This window comes from Schistocerca gregaria, chromosome 4 (genome assembly GCF_023897955.1).
Source record: "Schistocerca gregaria isolate iqSchGreg1 chromosome 4, iqSchGreg1.2, whole genome shotgun sequence".
NCBI classification, from domain to species: domain Eukaryota; kingdom Metazoa; phylum Arthropoda; class Insecta; order Orthoptera; family Acrididae; genus Schistocerca; species Schistocerca gregaria.
Genome location: NC_064923.1, coordinates 229,648,749 through 229,670,369, shown reverse-complemented (window position 1 = coordinate 229,670,369; position 21,621 = coordinate 229,648,749). Strand labels below are relative to the sequence as shown.

The 21,621-nt window shown below is 41.5% G+C and overlaps 1 protein-coding gene across 5 annotated transcripts in view; it reads right to left on the bottom strand.

The window, feature by feature from the left end:
* Nucleotides 1-21,621, bottom strand: part of LOC126365831 (protein pellino) — a 399,652-nt gene that overhangs the window by 16,308 nt on the left and 361,723 nt on the right. For all 5 annotated transcript variants that reach the window (XM_050008461.1, XM_050008458.1, XM_050008459.1 and 2 more), the window contains exon 8: nt 15,209-15,445. In XM_050008461.1, the coding sequence (XP_049864418.1) occupies nt 15,209-15,445 (237 nt within the window). The remainder of the gene's footprint in view (nt 1-15,208; nt 15,446-21,621) is intronic.

Genomic DNA, 21,621 nt, shown 5'->3' with positions numbered 1-21,621 from the left:
GGAGGTATTGAACAGAATTGGAAAGAAGAGAAATTTGTGACAACTTGACTAAAAGAAGGCATCGGTTAGTATGACACGTTCTGCGGCATCAAGGGATCACAAATTTAGCATTGGAGGGCAGCACTGAGGGTAAAAATTGTAGAGGGAGACCAAGAGATGAATACACTAAACAGATTCAGAAGGATGTAGGCTGCAGTAGGTACTGGGAGATGAAGAAGCTTGCACAGGGTATAGTAGCATGGAGAGCTGTATCAAACCAGTCCCAGGACTGAAGACCACAAAAACATTATTTACTCAAGCTTGTCCGACATTTTTCATTACCTCCAAAGGCCTCACACTTAATGTTCCCATCTCTGGCTGTAACCCTTCTTTCCATCAGTCCCTATACCAGTTCCAAACTTAACAATCCATAGCCCTTACCTGCCTAATTCTTCACCTACACATCAACTAAGCCAATGAACACATCCGTCAACTCCTATCCCTAATCCAAGTCCTCAATCTTTCCTCTCCCACATCCACACTGGCTGTTCAGAGCATCCTCCTACAGGCCAACAGCAAATTAGAACAGCATGCCACCCTCCACCTCAAAAAACTATCCAAATCTCCAGGTTTCCCACCTCCGGAAAGGCAACTCACTTACCCTCCACAACCTTTCCAACAAACCTCAACCTCTTCTCGTTGCACACAGACCCACTCCCTCCCATCTACTCAATCTCCCACTTCCAGCTCCACTCCTCCCAAAACCTCAAAATTCTAGTCAACACAGTCTGGAACTACAACACCCCAATTCAGTAGTTAACCTTTCCTCGAAACCTCTCTCCCAACCCAAAACCTCTGTTCTACCCAAAGGCCTCACCTTCAGCCCTACTACCAGATTCAACCAAACTGTCCTTGTCAAAGATTTACTGTCCTACACTCGTAGTCACTGCTGGAAGTATCACTTTTCCACAAAGAAAAATAGTTCTATTCCTGCTCCTAATGATCCAACTCCCCAAGACACTATCCAAACTGAACCCTGCCTGGAACAGTTCCGTCCCCGTCACAGTGGGACCCACCTCCTCTTCCTCAAAATCAACCTCTCCAAACCTTCCAGGATTTTCTCACTTCCAGCCTTGCCTCTCAATCTTTCTTGAGAAACCTTAATCCTACTCCCAACATCACCACAGTTGAAGCCCAGGCTATCCGTGATCTGAAGGCAGACCGATCCATCGTCATTCTTAAGGCTGACAAGGGTTCCACGACTGTGGTTGATGGTCGGGAGTACGTGGCTGAGGGACTGCGTCAGCATTCAGACAACATTACATACAAAATTTGCCAAGGTAATCCCATTCCTGATGTCCATGCGGAGTTTCAAGGAATTCTCAGAACTTTAGGCCCCCTAAAAAACCTTTCATCTGACTCCATCAAACTCCTGACCCCACCGACACCCCGCACCCCTACTTTCTACCTACTTCCTAAAATTCACAAACCCATACATTCCAGCCACCCCATTGTAGCAGATTACTAAGCCCCCACAGAATGTATCTCTGCCTACATAGATCAACACCTTCAACCCATTACATGCAGTCTCCCATCTTTCACCAAAGACACCAACCACTTTCTCGAACGCCTGGAATCCTTACCCAATCTGTTACCCCTGGAGACCATCCTTGTAACCATTGATGCCACTTCCTTATACACAAATATCCCGCACGTCCAGGGCCTCGATGTGATGGAGTACTTCCTTTCACACCGATCACCTACCACCCTACCTAAAACCTCTTTCCCCAATACCTTAGCCAGCTTCATCCTAAATCACAACTTCTTCACTTTTGAAGGCCAGACATACCAACAATTAAAGGGAACAGCCATGGGTACCAGGATGGCCCCCTCATATGCCAACCTATTTATGGGTCACTTAAAGGAAGCCTTCTTGGTTACCCAGGCCTGCCAACCCAAAGTTTGGTACAGATATATTGGTGACATCTTCATGATCTGGACTCACAGTGAAGAAGAACTCTAGGATTTCCTCTCCAACCTCAACTCCTTTGATTCCATCAGATACACCTTGTCCTACTCCTAATCCCATGCCACTTTCCTCGATGTTGACCTCCATCTGTCCACTGGCCAGCTTCACACATCTGTCCACATCAAACCCACCAACAAGCAACAGTACCACCATTATGACTGCTGCCACCCATTCCATATCAAACGGTCCCTTCCCTACAGCTTAGGTCTTCGTGGCAAATGAATCTGCTCCAGTCCTGAATCCCTAAACCATTACTTCAATAACCTGAAAACAGCTTTCGCATCCCTCAACTATCCTCCCGACCTGGTACAGAAGCAAATAACCAGAGCCACTTCCTCATCCCCTCAAACCCAGAACCTCCCACAGAAGAACCCCAAAAGTGCCCCACTTGCGACAGGATACTTTCCGGGACTGGATCAGACTCTGAATGTGGCTCTCCAGCAGGGATACGACTTCCTCAAATCCTGCCCTGAAATGAGAACCATCCTTCATGAAATCATCCCGACTCCACCAAGAGTGTCTTTCTGCCGTCCACCTAACATTTGTAACCTCTTGGTTCAGCCTTATGACATCCCCAAACCATCTTCACTACCGTCTGGCTCTTACCCTTGTAACTGCCCCCTATGCAAAACCTGTCCCATGCACCCTTCCACCACCACCACCACCACCACCACCACCACCACCACCACCACCTACTCCAGTCCTGTAACCCGGAAGGTGTACACGATCAAAGGCAGAGCCACGTGTGAAAGCACATGGTTTACGAACTGACCTGCCTACACTGTGAAGCTTTCTATGTGGGAATGACCAGCAACAAACTGTCCATTCGCATGAATGGACACAGGCAGACAGTGTTTGTTGGTAATGAGGATCACCCTGTGGCTAAACTTGCCTTGGTACAAGGCCAGCACATCTTGGTACAGTGTTACAACGTCCAGGTTATCTGGATACTTCCCACTGACACCAACCTATCAGAACTCCGGAGATGGGAACTTGCCCTTCAATATATTCTCTCTTAACGTTACCCACCAGGCCTCAACCTCTGCTAATTTCAAGTTGTTGCCCCTCGTACATCACTTGTCATTCAACAACATCTTTGCCTCTATACTTCTGCCTCGACTGACATCGCTGCCCAACCTCTTTGCCTTTACACATGTCTGTCTGTGTGTGTGTGTGTGTGTGTGTGTGTGTGTGTGAGAGAGAGAGAGAGTGTGTGAGAGTGTGTGAGAGTGTGTGAGAGTGTGTGAGAGTGTGTGAGAGTGTGTGAGAGTGTGTGAGAGTGTGTGAGAGTGTGTGAGAGTGTGTGAGAGTGTGTGAGAGTGTGTGAGAGTGTGTGAGAGTGTGTGAGAGTGTGTACACCTGTCCTTTTTTCCTTTTTCCCCCTAAGGTAAGTCTTTCCGCTCCCGGGATTGGAATGACTCCTTACCCTCTTCCTTAAAACCAACATCCTTTCGTCCTTTCCTCTTTCCTAATGAAGCAACCATTGGTTGCAAAAGCTTGGATTTTGTGTGTATGTTTGTGTGTCGATCAACCTGCCAGTGAATACAGGGTTAGACTAAAAGATTCATAGGGTTTCAAAGCAAGATTTATTGACACATATATGATATACACAGAAGGACAATGCATGAAAAGTTACACTCACTAAGTTTAAAAAGCTCACCTAGTAGATCTCGTGCACAGTAGATGGCAAACCTACGACAGTACTCTACAAGATGGTGGCATTGCAAAAGAAGACTTTCGGTGTCAGAATATGTGAAGTATTTGGTGGTTATGAGCATTCAGCAGTCATTCATATACAAATAACGAAAAGCTGCACCTGGTCATCAGGGGATTTTGCATTGCTTTCAGCAATTTCGTGATGCTTGGTTGTGTAAAGGCAAACGCATAGGGTGACCGCTTCTGTCAAGAGAAATTGGGAAGCGTGAGAGAGACAGCTTTGTGCTCAGCGCACAGAAACCAATCATCTGCGAAAGCCCATTGATAGGGCATTCTACAGGAAACAGCCTGGAATATTTTGCGGTGGGAATATTTTGCGGTGGGATTTGTATTTCAAACCCTACTGTATTCAACTGTTGCAACACCAGACTCCAGATGATTATACCAACTGATTGGAATTTTGTGCCAGAATGCAGTAAGCTATGGTAGATGATGATGACATTACGGGGCCACTGATATTCGACAATGAGGTCACTTTCCATCTGTCAGGAAACATGGTTATCATAATAAGTGATTGTGGGATACAGAACTGCCGTATGTTCATGTGGAATTGGAAAGGGATTTACCAAAAATAAATGTCATTTGTGCCATATCCAAAACAAAGATGCATGGCCCCTTTTTCTTTAGCAAGCAAATGGTGACAGATTCTGTGTACCTGGGTATGTTGTGTTTCTTCCCACAACTGACTGCTGACTGCTTGACTTTCATATTTCAATACAGCTGGGCTCCACTTCACTTGAGCACAACCGTCCACTCCTTTCTGAACAGAAAACTGCCACATCACTGGAGAGGGCGTGCTGATCCTGATCATGTTTCTCTGTTGGCACCCAGGTTGTCAAATCCCACACCATGTAATTTCTTCCTGTAGAGTTATGTTAAGTACATGGTTAATGTATCCCCCAATGCCAACAACGCTTCAGGAACACATCACTGCTGCTGTGACAGACACTGATGGAAACATGCTATGAACACATGGATGAAAGTGATTTGCAGTCTGGGTGAATGCCAAGTGACCAAGGGTGCACACACTGAACATAAATAAAATGTATCAGAAATCTTGTGAGTATATTCTTCTGTCTATCACCCATCTTGGTAAACCTTACACTTGTAAATAAGCAGTGCTCTCAAACCTGATGATTCATTTAGGCTAACCCTGTATAAGCTGATGAAAAGTACTCCTGGCCATTACACAGCACTAGTTTCAAATAACTCTTACATACATCAGTATCTCCAAGAGAAAGTTATCATCTTTGGATTGTGTTGATTGCTCCAGAAGGGCATGTCGAAGGTTTATTTGTTAAATAAAGGGTTTCAGCATTTCTGCCTGAGATTCCTGAATACAACTTTGAAAACTGCCAAGATGATTCAAATTAATCAGTGGTGTGTTCATAATTACCACCAGCTTAAAAGCTGCTAATGTAGGGTTACCTATGCTGGAAGTAATACTGCTGTTACTTCCACCTGAGCAATGACAAATATTTACTTTTTAATATTACGAAGTGTCTGCAATTACTATGTTTGACTATAATCACAGATATGCATTTATTTCATTCTTTCATGTGGAGATAACTGGAATCATGACATCAGGGTACTATCTTTTCCACGTGATGTGTATCTTCAAGGAGACAGACGAGTCATCCTCATCTATTAACAGGTGGCCAACAACCATGAGAAAATTGTAGCTGCATTGTGAAGATAGCTCTGTTAGTTATTATAATAAAAACATTTGAAGTATTAACCATTGTAGTCAAACTATGCCACAGATGTAAAAAGAAAGTTTAGTCTTAACCATTTCTCAGGTACTTAGCCATGTGGCATTGCCCAAAAGACGCAATATTTCAGCAAGGTGATTTCTTGCCGTCTTCAGGCATACCTGAATACTGACTGATATCTACTGCTGGGTGCTGTCTTTATATCCTCTCCTCCTCTCCTCCCCTCCTACAGCCTCCAGCCGGTTGCCTCCAGGCGTAGACCTGGTGGGGTGGTGGGTGGAAGCATGTCAGGTATTGATCCAGGGTCTTCACTCAGAACAGCAGCCAGCATTGGACATGGATCTATGCTACTGTGGCAACAATGCATCCTCATCTTTTTCAGTTGTCACAACGAGAGAGGATTTTCACAGAGACTGCCACTGTGCTTTGATCAAGCTCAAAGCCTGGTGCCATGCCTTGCTAAACTGGAAGCTGCTGTCTTTATTAGTCTGTCACTTGTCTGATCTCTACAGTTTCTTTGAGAATACAATCCCAGTATATGTTCAATTGTTGCAACAACTTGGTGTTACCATAATTCACAATAAGTCTTCAATAGATGCAGTGCTCTGCCACAGTGGACTTTGTTGGCTGTATGTTGTCTGTGTGGCATTTATGGTTCAAATGGCTCTGAGCACTATGTGACTTAACTTCTGAGGTCATCAGTTGCCTAGAACTTGGAACTAATTAAACCTAACTAACCTAAGGACATCACACACATCCATGCGCCAGGCAGGATTCGAACCTGCGACCGTAGTGGTCGCTCAGCTCCAGGCTGTAGCACCTAGAACCACACGGCCACTCCGGCTGGTGAGGCATTTATGCTCAGTGCATCTTTCCTATACAGACCAGATAGTCTGGCCTGTATGTATTTTTCCATACTGGCAATGGTTGCAGTAGACACACTGTTTCTGGAGTCTGTATTACCCTTTACTGATCCCAATAAGGCTTTTGTCTTGGCTGATGATCTTGACATTGTACTTCGGAGTATTCTTCAGATTTCTGTTGATGTGCTCCTGATGTATGGAATAATCATCATCACAAACAATTTATCCTCATCCTCAGGAGGGCTGTCATCTCAGCTTCTCGAGCCTTAAGGCTCATATCTGGTAGTAGTTTTAACCATTTGTATGGAACAAGGCTTGTAAGTGCTGTAATCCAGCTGCTGGACTGTCACAGTTCAAGATTTCACGTGCTCTGTGCACTACTGGGCTTGGGAAACCATGTTGTGAAATAGCAAGACAGCAGGAGGCATCCAAGTATAAATCGCGTATGTCAGTTTATGGTATGACACTGTGTCCTAGCATCCTATCTGGTCTTCGCTACATGAGCACATCCTGAAACGGAAGTTTTTCTTTTCTTCTATCTCCAACATGAATTTTGTGTGTGGTACAGTGAATTCAGATGTTGCAGGTAGACTTATAGGTGATGAAGTCCATATGATCATATTTCAAATGTACTGGCTCTGTGGTGAAAAATGCATGAGAGCTTGTAGACTGCAGACTCCAGAGCTGCTTCTTCAAATGCCTCCATAAACCTATTGGCCACCACTCATGATAATGGCTATCCTATCGCTACACTGTTTGTTCATAGAAATTTTTGTAAGACAGAAGGTAGTTTGACGTAAGTATGAATTCAAACAGTTTTGTTAGTGCTAGTCCAAACTTTCCCCTCTGAGGCTCGGGGAGTTTCTTAGAGGTATCCCTGTCAAGAGAGATACCATGTCAAGGTTCACCACGACATCATCTTGGCCCGATGTGAAGTTTTACAGCTGCTGGACAAAATGTACCAAATTTCGTATGTGATGCTGCCATTTGCCACAAATAAGCTGAACATTGCTGTTGGATGTTTTGCTAATTCATCTGTTGGTGTGCCTCAGAACCTTGCAGGGTTTGTCAGCAGGTGGCTGACTTCCATGCTCTGTTGACTTGAGACCAGGTAACTGAATCTGTCAACTCCCACCAGTCGATCAGTAGGAAGTTGAGGTGGAGTGAGACGAATTCTATCAAAGTCTCATCGAGTCTGGATTGAGTCTACTGGATCCTCTCCCTGAACACGGCCAGCCTGGCTCTTCTGGTGATACGGTTGGACACTGGAGTTTTGATGTGATAAACTACATTCTGTTCTGAAGAGTGTCCACATTCTTAATTTTGCTTTGTCTCTCCTCACACAGAGAGAGAGAGAGAGAGAGAGAGAGAGAGAGAGAGAGAGAGAGAAATGCATATGAATTGGGGCTAAGAAATGAAAGAGGAAGCCATCTGGTAGAATTTTGCACAGAGCATAACTTAATCATAGCATAGCATAGTATTTGTACGGAGTGTAGCCATGTATGGAAGTGAAACATGGACGATAACTAGTTTGGACAAGAAGAGACTAGAATAGAAGCTTTCGAAATGTGGTGCTACAGAAGAATGCTGAAGATAAGGTGGATAGATCACGTAACTAATGAGGAGGTGTTGAATAGGATTGGGGAAAAGAGAAATTTGTGGCACAACTTGTCTAGAAGAAGGGATCGGTTGGTTTTGAGGCATCAAGAGATCACAAATTTAGCATTGGAGAGCAGCGTGGAGGGTAAAAATTGTAGAGGGAGGCCAAGAGATGAATACACTAAGCAGATTCAGAATGACATAGGTTGCAGCAGGTACTGGGAGCTGAAGAAGCTTGCACAGGACAGAGTAGCATGGGGAGCTGCATCAAACCAGTCTCAGGACTGAAGAACAAAACAACAACAACAACAACAACAACAACAAGAACAACAACAACATCTTACCACCAAGCTATTTTGTGTGGGATTTTAGGTTTTCCCAATGTAGAAAATCTTTAATAATCAACCAGGTGTCATCATACACTTCTTGCCACCTTCAGGTGCTGCTGTTGAGATCACACCTCTCGGATGTCGTTGACCTGCTGAATACTCAAGAAATAAACAAGACTTTCTTACACCAGGAAAATGTAAAATCATACGAGAAAGTTTAGTGCTTGTCTGACTGTGGCAGCAAGCAGTTCATTGTATATTGTATTAATACCAATGAAGAGAGATTAGTCAGTCACCTATATCAGAGAATTTAATGAAAGAAGATTTACTAAAAAGGACAGAAGTTGGAAATGGCGTTTTTTCATTTAAAATATATTTTACTTATATGCATTTCAATGAAGAAAGTAACTGTGATACTTAAAGTGTTCCCAGTGTACTGAATGTTCAATGAGGTTTCGGTTTTGCAGCCAGATCATGTTGACTTCTTGCCACGATGTTTTGGCTAGCGATCATCCAGCAATCTTCAGGTGAGAGTCCATCACTGGAGACTGCAAGTTCCCGGCGTTGGATTTATAGAAAAAATTGGTGCGCAAATGCACTGGCACCTGACACAGTAGCGTCCTCTATCGAACTCCATGTCCTCCAGAAATACTGTTCTATGTGTGGTGCGCAGGTGCACGCGTAAAGGTGAAAACTACACGTCCGCTCTCTGCCAGAATGTGTCTTCGCGTCACTGAAAACCAGACATCAGATGTCACCAGATGTGTCACTATGAATAAACTGTCTTCTCTCTGAAGAAATTAGAGAAATTGCTGGGTCCCTAGCCTTGTCCAGTTGAAAACTGCTGTCACAATTTATAATATATTGTGCTAGGTGTATTTCCACAGTTTCTTTAATTACTGAATCCCAAAAAGTTCTTGCTGGGGGCCAAAATTTTCATGGCAGTAAAATCCATAGCATTTCCTGTGGTAATATAATGCTCAGCTATGGCTGACCTTTTGGGCTGTGAAAGGTGAGTGTGGTACTCATGTTCAAAGCACCTTTCGTGTACTGTGCGTGTATTCTGAATGATTTAAGCCATGCCACACTGGCAAGAAATTTTGTAGATCCCAGCAACTGAACTCCCAATACTGTTTTTTTTTTTTTTTTTTTTTTTTTTTACTGACAGTTCATCATCCCCCCTCCCCTTCCTCTCCCCAGAAAGACAATTTAGAGTGCCATTTCCAACCTAACTAGACGGTCATTTGTGGGTCATCCCTCCCAGAAACTACTCTGACAGGGGTACAATAGGCCCCTTGATTTGAGAACCAGGCAGAATCGTCAATCTACCATTCTTCCAACCAGTCTGCATGGCTTGTTGAGGCTAATGGGTCAGTAGCTGCAGAATGATGTTGGGTTTATGCCCAACTTACAGACTGAGATAACACTATTTCTCCACTGGAAAAGCAAAACACCTTTCAGTCATATTCAGAAGCTGAATTACCTGATTATGAATCTAACCAGGGCTTAAGGCCCTATAGGTAAGTCAAAAGTCGGAAGGGTTTCCCAGTCACTGAAAGGTCCATTATATAAGTCAGGGTTACAGGAAGTAAATAACAGAGGGATATCTACAACATGTTTTACATCTACATCTAAATCGATACTCTGCAAATCACACTTAAAGTGCCCGGCAGATGGTTCTTCAAACCACCTTCACAATAATTCTCTATTATTCCAGTCTCGAACAGCTCTGATTTTCCTTATTTTATTACGATGATTGTTTCTCCCTATGTGGGCCAGCATCAACAATTATTTATTTATTTATTTTATTTTTTTTTTGCGTTCAGAAAAGATAATTGGTGACTGAAATTTTGTGAGAAGATTCTGCCACAACAAGAGATGTCTGTTTTAATGATGTCCACCTCAAATCCTGTATCATGTTAGAGATACTATCTCCCCTATTTTGTGATAATACAAAACATTTTGTTGTTGTTCTTTGAAGTTTCTTGATGTATTCCATTAAACCTATTTGGTAAGGAACCCAGACTGTGAAGCATTACTCCAAAAGAGGACAGACAAGCATAGTGCAGGCAGTCTCTTTAGTAGACCTTTTATATTTTCTAACTGTTCTGCCAATAAAACGCAATCTTTGGTTTGCCTTCACCACAATGTTTTCTATGTGTTCTTTCCAATTTCAGTTGTTCGTAATTGTAATTCCTAGGTGTTCAGTTGAATTTACGGCCTTTAGATCTGACCAATTTATCATGTAACTGAAGTTTAACAGATTCCTTTTACCACTCATGTGGATGACCTCGCACACTTCATTATTTAGGGACAATTACCAATTTTTGCACCATACAGATATTTTTTTCCTATTGTTCTACAATATGTTTTGATCCTCTGGTGACTTTACTAGACGATAAATGATAGCATCATCCGCAAACAACCTAAGACAGCTGCTCAGATTGTCTCATGAATCTTTTATGTAGATAAGGAACACAGAGGGCCTATAACACTACCTTGGGGAATGCCAGACATCACTTTTGTTTTACTTGGTAACTTTCTGTCAATTACTACGAACTGTGACCTCTCCGACAGGAAATCACAAGTCCAGTCACATAACTGAGACGATATTCCGTAAGCACACAATTTCACTACAAGCCACTTGTGTGGTACAGTGTCAAAAGTCTTCTGGAAATCCAGAAATACGCAATCAACTTGAAATCTCTTGTCGATAGTGCTCAACAGCTTATGTGAGTTACGAGCTACTTGTGTTTCGCAAGAACAATGTTTTCTAAATCCGTGTTGACTGTGTGTCAATAGGCCATTTTCTTTGAGATAATTCATAATGTTCAAACACAATGTATGTTCCAAAATCTGCTGCATATCAATGTTAATGATATGGGCCTGCAATTCAGTGCATTGCTCCAATTACCCTTCATAAATATTGGCATGACCTGTGCAACTTTCCAGTCTTTGGCTACAGATCTTTCGTCCAGTGAGTGGTTGTATATTATTGTTAAGTTTGGAGCTATTGCATCAGCATACTCTGAAAGGACCCTAACTGGTATACAGTCTGAACTGAAAGACTTACTTTTACAAGTGATTTAAGTTGCTTCAATACTCTGAGGATATCTACTTCCAAGTTACTCATGTTGCCAGCTGTTATTGTTTCGAATTCTGGAATATTTACTTCATCTTGTTTAGCAAAGGAATTTTGGAAGGCTGTGTTTAGTAGTTCTGCTTTGGCAGCACTGTCGTCAATAGCATTTCCATTGCTATCGCACAGAGAAGGCACTGATTATGTTTTGCTGCTAGCATACTTTACATAGACCAGAATCTCTCTGGATTTTCTGCCAGGTTTAGAGAGAAAGTTTTGTTGTGGAAACTATTGTAACATCTCCCATTAAAGTCCATGGTAAATTCTGAGCTTCTGTAAAAGATGACCAGTCTTGGAGGTTTTCGTGTTCATTTAAATTTGGCATGCTTGTTCACTGTTTCTGCAACATTCTGACCCATTTTATGTACCAAGAGGGATCAGCTCCGTTGTTTGTTAATTTATTTGGCAATTGCTATCGATACAATTTTTTCTTTAAATTCAATCCACATCTGGTCTATACTTACCTTTATAATTTGAAAGGAGTTACGTGTGTTTGGAAGGTAGTCAAGTAAGAAGAGACCGCCGATACCATCACAAAGTGGGCCGCCAGGTGTTCAGCAAGGATCAATATATCAGTATAAATAAAACCATGAAGGAGGAGACCCAAAACAGCTGTTGACCTTTGGCAGCCCAACAACCTTTTAAGCTTGGTCCAAACCTGGGATGAAGACACTTGCTTCCCAAAGAGGAGACAACACTCCCAGCATGTCTTCTTACTGTTTTATAATTATGTAGCAAAAAATTGCATGGAGATGCTTAAAAATAATGAGGGCACCCTGCAAAGGATGTTGCTTGAGACATTACAGTATCATTTAATGGTCTTGGATTGCTGTTGCAACTTCTTTTTTCCACCATAGCACCACTGACTGATATTGAAATGGCTATTGCTAGAATAGCAGTACAAGTGAGTAAGGTGGAAATGTCTACAACATTCTTATCGATGGAAACTGGATAAAAGTGATGACAGAGGTATCAACAATTGGCTGGCCCTTTAGAGAGGCAAAGTAACAATTGGTCTATAAGGCATTCACAATGAAGTGACAGGATGTAAAGCTATCACTATAATACAGATTGTCGAGCAGCAACTACTACAGTGAATCCACAAGATTTTGGAAGAGATCATAAGCTATATATTCAGAAAGTTGTCATGGATAACAATGAAGCGGGTTAGGGGTACAGTCATTCTGAAGATCACACTGTCTGGAGGTAAACAGGGCTCACAGAGGGTTATTGCTGGAGGTGGTACAGAGGGGAGTCTACTCACTGATGACATCTTTGCAAACCGATGCACAGACTCTCAGGTCTGCCCTGATAGAAGGCACAGTAACGTTGAAGGATTAGAGAATGGTTGCAGTGAAACACATTAACAAAGATCGCAGAAGAGGGCGACATTACTTTTTGCAGTTCTGTGACAGGTGACAATAATATCCACTGCAATTACATTGAATTATCACATTAAGCTCATCCTCTTAGTCATGAAGGGGCCAAGAGGACAGGCCGCATCCCAGAATCCCTGTATCACCAGCTGGGGATGAACAAAATCAATGAACAAAGGTTTCCAGACCAATGACGCAGGGGCAATCTAGTGCTTCCAGGGTCACCTGAATTACCTTCTCCATAACTAGTTTAGAGGATCAGGACTCTTGTGAAGGCTTGTCTGCTATGACAGTAGGAACTGAAGAGGAGCAAATTGGTCAAATGGCTCTGAGCACTATGGGAGTTAACATCTACGGTTATCAGTCCCCTAGAACTTAGAACAACTTAAACCTAACTAACCGAAGGACATCACACAACACCCAGTCATCACAAGGCAGAGAAATGAAGAGGAGCAAGTAGTTCTGTGATCCACAGTCTTGACTCTGTAGGCCACTGTCAAGTGTCTGGGTGCTAATTTGTCAATTATAGGGAGCTCTGTGACAGGTAGATAGTGAGGATGACACTGCTCCTCTAGCTGGGTACAGGGAGTCCAGGTCCAGGAACCACTGGAGCCCCATTGGCTAATTTACATACACGACGACTAAAAGTCAATGTCGAGGGAATGGGATTGGGTTAGGTTAGGTAGTGAAAGCAGCTGCAAAATTTGATTTTTTTTTTTTTTTAAGTGGGAAGGGGGGCAGTGGCAGCAATGGTTTTCACAAAACAAACAGAATGACAGAGTTTTCATGAAACAGCCAAGCATAGTTTTCACAAAGTGAGTTGCTCGTACAATGGGGAAAATGCATGCCCAAAGCGTTGTTGCTCATAAAAAGGTAATAATAAACGCACAAAGTGTTGGCGCTTACAATACCCCATGGGAGTGGGAAAAATAGCTTCACATCACAATGACTGACAATGCTGAAGGCTCCAGTGTCAACCTTGTTGTTGGAGGGCCTCGATATACATGAAGTGGATCCCTTACTTCAAGTTTTCCCGTAGTTTCCATCCATCTACAACATGAAGTCCTGGTAAAAAGTATATCTCTGTACCATTTTAAGAGCTCTTATGGTATTTTATGATTAGAGATGTATCATCAACTTTCTTGCATGACAATGATGCTTGAGGTAAGTAGGAGTGGCTGCTTTAATTAAGACAGAGAACTTCACTTCATAGTTTACTGAGGAAGCGATTTATCCAAACACATTTTTAGTATTATCTACAAAGAACATAAGCTTGGTGGTTACATAGGACCCTCTGTCAGTGTGGGTGCTACACAGGAACTGAGGGGAGGAAGTTTCTGCAGTCCACATTCTTTTGGCCTTTCTCTCATGGCTTGGACCAGGACGGTAAGTTCTTGGATCAATAACTATACATGTTGAAACATTCAGTTTTGTCTGGAGAGACTGCTGACACCTCACAGCTCTTAGCTGATAACTTGGGTTTTCTCACTGTGCAAGACATCTACCATCATGCTGCCTACTCTGGTCAAGGGCTTTCCCCACAGGCACCACCCAGCCATAGCAATGGCCACCTGGCTTCATGGCCATTGGCTGGAGTGCCAGTGTCTGAAAACAACAGACATCTACTCCTTGGTATGCTCTGGGAGGCAACAGCTTGGGCATCAATCATGTGTTTCCTGTCTAGTCAGTGGGTTATATGCATTCAGGTACCTGTCGACCTCTATTTGAACTAGCTACCATCTTGGGTATTGGGCAGCTCTCCTTGTACAGTCCGCATTTCTATTTAAAAAAAAATTGCAAAAGTGGGGGTAAAATCCAGATGTGGGGCCCACATTTGAGTTAAATGAAACAAGTATTGTAAAATAATGTTGGTAAAGTGAGGAGGCACACAAGGAGGAAGGAAGTGGGAACAGCTGTTACTTATATGCTATAGACAAGCCAGGTTTCCAAAACTTAATGTGCCCTATAGATCAAGTAAGTGGAAAGAAATAACAAAACAGTAAGAGTGCAGCACAGGAAGGGAGAAAGTCCTGCAATGGCTCAGCATCTTTGACTACGCATAGTATATACATTTACAAGAAAAGAACAATGTTAAACTAAAACCAATGGAAAACAAGAACTCTAAACATTGAACCTGTCAATGCAGAACCTCCATATTTTAGTTATTTAAGCGACAGCCATTGTTTCAGAGTTTAATCAATCAGACATGAGAAATAATATTTCTCAGAATAATTGTAACACCACACATCAGGGTGCAGCCAATACCATTCAACAATGAAGGCCTCTGTATCAAGTTCAACATAAATTTAACATTAAGATGATTCTGAGACTTGACATGCTGCAATTAACTACAAATTTTTCACACAGATAATAAAGACTACGAAAGCTTTCATTGTTAGACAATGTTTCTATTCTTTCTAAAGTTCTGTCGACATTTTGTTATATATCATAGCTGCTTTCATCTACCTCAAGACATATTGGACAGCGACGAGCTTCAGAATCGTCCTCTTGTCCCCAATCATGATGACCCTGGACATGGCCACAGTTCAGGTACACATATGGTTGCTGGTTTTCATTTACAGCTCCAGATTCATTCATTGTCACAGTCACTCTTCGTGGTATGACAAGTGTATTTAGTCCAACTGGACATTGGGGTCGCCCTGCATTCAAGTCATCAACCATTTTCTCCAAGTGTGATTTTGTCTGAAAAGTTAAATATTTATAAACATCAGTTCCACATTATATAGGAATATGAAAAAAAATATAAAATCATCATATGTACAAAGCATTTGAGATTATGATAAAAGAAAGAAAGAAAGAAAGAAAGAAAGAAAAAATCTATAGCATACAAATAAAATCTTCACAAAATTCATTTATACAATTTTACATGCCATAGTCATTGCATTACTTACAACAAAAAGAAATTTCTCCTGAAGAGGAGATGGGGGTGGGGGAATGGGGTTTTTTGAGGTAGTTATGCAGTAAACAGAATCTTGCATCTTGAAGGTAAACACTGACCAGCTATATTGCTCCCACTGTAATCTGTATAGATTCCTACAAGATGAGATAACTGCCTTATTGTCCAAATTTCCATATGTTTTAAGTAAAAAATTAAAAACATCACATTGTTAAATCACTAACTTAATCTCAATGCCGAAGTACAACAAGGAGACAGCTAACGGAAACATCATCCCATTTATGTATCAACAAAATAAATTTTTTTGAGATTCAAATGAAACATTTTCATTCAGGTGCACTATAACTACTCTATAACAAAGTTTACTGTGTGTTCAAATAGTTTTAAACAATGTAGCCCGAAAATGTCCTCACAGTTGCCAATATTTTAAAATATCAGCAGCTGTCAAGATCATTATCCGGATGCATTCACATACATTGTTTGAACATCTGATATGGAGAATTCTTTCTTATAGCTTTTGAATTTGGAAAGCCTTGTATAATCCTAAGTAGCAGCTGAGTATTTAATGAAACACTTACCAGAAAAGTCAATTAAGCAAAATGATTAGTGAAAGTCAACAGGTGATGAACTGTCAGAAAAGGAAAGTATTTGGAGTTCAGTTTCTGTTCTGTTTCCACATTTCCCCATATTTCCTTGGAGAATGAGTCAGCGAAGAATGCTGATTGGAGACAGAAGACAAATTACTGAAGACTGGTGATTGCCAATGAATCTTTTATTACCATCAGTGCCATGGTTTGTGGAGCTGGCAGACTGAGAAAGCAGTCATAAGTAGTGAACACGAATCCAGAGGGGAAAAAAAGTGAACTTGTTTAGGACTCTTAATTAATTAAAGGTAGCTAAGTGGGTACCTCAGTCCTAAGCTCAACAAAGAAACTCAAAACACTGAGAAGGTGTAAAGGAGAGAAGTGATGGCATTCTCACAGAAACAGGAAGAGCTGTGTAAAAGAAGCAGAAGAAATGATGAAGAAAAAAAAATCATGTAACACACACACACACACACACACAAAAGTATGTTGCACTGACTGAATGCATTACATTCTTCTAGAACAGTAAGTACAACTGTCTCCAACAAGGTCAGTTAATGAACCCATATTAACAGTGACAAAGGAGATTATATGAGGCAAACAAGGCAGCAGTAAACTATGTGCTCCAATGCCATTCTCACACAACTAGTGAGGTCAATTACGATAGGAGGGAACTATTAGTTTTGAAATCTAAATAGTTTGTCACTTTTTATGTGTGTACCTGCTTCCTGAAGCAGTACTGACCAGCCCTTGTGTAATGTAATTTATTATTTTTCTCAAATGAATTTTCCTTTGTACTGCAAAATAATTTTTTCCAAGTTAAATCCACTTAGGGTATACCAAAGAGCCACATAGGAGTGACCTCACTAGTTGTTTGGGAATTGCTTTGGAACACGTAGTTTTGTTTGAGAGCTATCAGCAGCTCCAACATTAGGCATGCTATGGAGGCCCTTTGGGAAGTATAGTTTAAGACTGGAAACAAAGCCGACAACAACTCTGTATGTCTGCCAGGAGGGAGAAGCCTCATCCAAGATGTAGAGGCAGCCTTGCCTGCAGCTATCTAACATGAAGGGTGCAGTCATCTGCAAGTTGTGGCTTACATTGGCACTAAAGATGCCTTGCCATTTGGGTTCTGAGGGAATTACAGGCTCTAGGCACACAGTCCGGAACCGTGGGCCTGCTATGGTCGCAGGTTCGAATCCTGCCTCGGGCATGGATGTGTGTGATGTCCTTAGGTTAGTTAGGTTTAAGTAGTTTAAGTTCTAGGGGACTGATGACCACAGCAGTTGAGTCCCATAGTGCTCAGAGCCATTTGAGCCATTTTTGAGCAATTACAGGCGGCTGGTGGAAACAGTGAAGGCTGTCAGCCTTGCACGCAGGGTGCAAGCTAAGCTAACAATCTGTAGTATCATTCTCACAGTTCGTCAGGGTCTTTCAGCTTAAAGCTCAATGGAATGTTTCAAGCAAAAGGCTTCATTGGCTCTGTGATGGTCTTGGCTACAGATTTTTGGACCTACATTATCAAGAGGGAATTGAAGGGTGCCTCTGTGTGTTAGGTGGTGCACTAACAAAGGAATAAGCTACATGGGTAGCAGAGTTCTTGTGGGATGCACATGGGGCTTTCTAGGCTAGACAGTAATTTGAGGTACTCTGATGAACACTTGCCAGTCAACACACAGATAGCAAAATCGAACTAATTTCAGAGTAAAGATGCTTCAACTGTCAAAATTTTAACAGCAATTTATCCAAGTATTGATAACAAAGTTCCTAAATTTACTGCCCAACAGGAAATTTCTCACACTGCAATTATTCTTGGGACCATGAGCTGGCTGAAGTTCACAGTAGAAAACTAAGATAATTAGCCATTTATGAAACATAGCAAAAAACAGATTAAATTCCATTGGACGGGGAGTGTTCTTTGCAGCTGACAAAAATATTGTCTTTATTGGGGACGAATTTGAGTGTGGCAATGAAGTAATCTGGTCAAGCGTAACAGGTCTAGGTGAAAACAACTCAATTGCAAGAATTTTTTACCATCTACTCAATTCCACTGCAACAGCCTTGATGCAGTGGATACACCGGTTCCATTGAGATCACCAAAGATAAGCACTGTCGGGGATGGCCAGCACTTGGATGGGTGACCATCTAGGCCACCATGTGCTGTTGCCACTTTTCGGGGTGCACTTCGCCTCATGATGCCAATTGAGGATGCTACTGAATAGTAGCAGCTCCAGTCAAAGAAAATCATCGTAACAACCGGAAGAGTGGTGTGCTAACCACACGCCCCTCCTATCCGCATCCTCAGCTGAGGATGACACGGCAGTCGGATGGTCCCGTTGGGCCACTTATGGCCTGAAGACTGAGTGCTTGCTTGCTACTCGATTCCACTGACAGTTTTAGAGTCATTCAGAATATGTCCAAAGTAATTAGTGCAGAAATACCAGATCATACCATATTGTAAACTGGGATGTCTATGAGTTCATTGCAGATGATATAGAGAGTCTTGCAAAGTGCTTTTGAACACATCCTCCAAAAAATGTCTTGAGCAGTTAGCTCAACAGTCCACACTCAGCGGTAAAATTTTAGAAGTTGTAGCTGCAAGCAGGCCTGACTTTGTTGACAATGTCATTATAGATACAGGGATTAGTGACCATGTCATTGTAGCAACTAAGCGTACAAAAGTTAATAAAACTATTAACAAGGCTAGTAGAGTATTACTGCTGGACAGAACATATAAGTAGTCATTAGCATTACACTTTAGACAGTGAATGGACATTACTTAATTCCAATATGATGAATATAAAGGAATTGTGGGCAAAGTTTAAACACGCTGTAAATCATTCTCTGGAAAAGTATCTGTCAAGTAAGTGGGTTAAGGACGGAAAAGACCCACCATGATTTAACAACAGGATTCAGAAAATGCTATGGAAGCAAAGGCTGTTGTGCTCTTTGTTCAAAACAGAATGCGTAAATGATGACATGCTGAAGTCAGTAGAGATTCGTAAATCTAAAAAAAGATCAATGCATGAAGCATACAACCATCACCTTCATACCTTAGCAAAATATCTTGCCCAAGAAAATTCTGATCCTAAATAACATTGCTAAGTAGGTCTAAGGTGTATATCCAGTCAATCATTGACCTGTATGGTGTAGCAGCAGAAGTTTTAAATTTCGCATTTAAGAAATCATTCATCACAATAATTGTACAAACATATCATCTTTTGACCACTGAACAGCCTCCCATATGGAGAATGTATTAATAGGCATCCCTGGCACAGGGAAGCAACTGAAAGAGTTGAAAACAAATATGTCACCACATCCAAATACAATCCCAATCACATTTTACAAAAGAGTATTCTATGGTATTGCCCCCACATTTAGTTTGCATTTTTCGCAACTCTCTCAACCTGCGTGAAGTCCAAAGTGACTGAAAAGAAGCACAGGTGATTCCTGTACGTAAGAAAGGTCAAAGAAAGGACCTGCAAAATTACAGATCAATATTCTTAACATTAGTTTGCTGCAGAATTCTCTAACATATTCTCAGTTTGAATATAATAAATTTTTTTGAGACAGAACAGCTTCTGCCCACAAATCAGCATAATTTCAGAAAGCATTGCTCATGTGAAACTCAGCTCCCCCCCCCCCCCCTTTTGTTTTCTTTCTTTTTTACTTTCACACAATATCCTGTGAACTCTAGCTAAAGGGCAACAGGCAGTTTCCATATTCCTAGATTGCCAAAAAGCTTTCAGCACTGTGCCCCACTGCAAACTTAACGAGGGTGCAAGTATAGGGAGTAGGTTCCCAGGTATGTTAGTGGCTCAAATAATTCTTAAATTACAGAAACAAGCACACTGTTTAAGTGCAAGTGTTTGTCAAAGACACGGGTATTATCAGGAGTGCTCCAGGGAAGTGTGATAGGACTGTTGTTATTTTCTGTATACAAAAAAAGGTTTAATGGACATGATGAGCAGCATTCTGTGGCTGTTTGCAAATTATTCTGTAGTGTACAGGAAGGTTCATCACTGAGTGACTGCAGGAGAATACAAGATGACTTTGACAAAATTTCTAGTTGGTGCGATGAATGGTATCTAGCTCTAAATGTAGAGAAATGCACACGAGTATGAAAAACAAAACCATAATGCTACAAATGTTTGATCAGGTGAACATCCACAATCAAGGAACATGTATATAGAATAAAATTAATTATTCCACAAACCTAATGTTCAAATGCAATATTAGTTTGTGCCACTTTACACAATCATGTAATATCTTGAGAGCAAAGCAATACGAAGTAAAACAAGCATGTAAGAACTGTAGTAAGGGAGGCAAAGGTAAACTCCTGTTTACTTGGAAGATAGCAGGAAAGTGTGGTTCATCTGTAAAGGAAACTGCATACATGGCACTAGTATGACCCATTCTTGAGTACTAATGAAGTGTTTGGGATTAACACCAGGTTCGATTACAAAAAAACATCAGAGGAGTTCAGAGGCAGGCTGCTAAATTTGTTACTGGTACATTTGAACAACACACAAGTATTACGGAGATGCTTCAGGAACTCAAAGGGGAATACCTGGAGGGAAGGGATGTGACATTCTTTTTGAGGAACATTACTGATGAAATTTAGAGAACTTGCATTTGAAGCTGAATGAAACACAATTCTACTGCCACCAATGTACATGTTGTGCAAGTACCAAGCAGTTAAAATAACAGAGATTAGGGCTCATACAGAGGATACACACAGATGCTTTTCACTTGCTGTATTTGCAAGTGGAACACGAAAGGAAATGATTAACAGTGGTAAAGCGTACCCTCTGCCACGCACTGCAGCATACATATGTAGATATAGAAGTAGCTGTAGATTAAAGTGAAATGTGCCTTGGTGTGGTTACTTTAGCCGTAGAAGACAAGTACTGTATGATATCTTTAGTTCTGTGAGACAATGAGGTTACTATTGTCAGCAATAAAAAACTTTAACTAATTAATGTTCATATTTTGTCTGTGAGGCTAAATTTATAATACAATGAAACTGAATACATTGAGCAGAACTGAATGTTATTAAAGTTTCTCTGAAATACACAGCTACAAGGAGGAAGGGGAGAGGGCGGTAGGCGTGTGAGGAGGGGGGGGGGGGGGGGGAGATGGGTTTGAGGACAGTGGGAGTGCCTGCCCCTAATGACAATTCATTTAGTTTAGGAATATGGAAAATCACCTCCTGAAGTACTGATGAATGAGGAAACCTGTTTGAAGTTTGATAAGAATGTGAATACTGTGACATGGGATACCAGAGAAGGAAAATAAGTTGAAGAAGAGTGGACATCGCTAAAAAGGGCATTCACAGATGTTGGGCAGTCAAACATAGGTACAAGGAAGTTAACTCC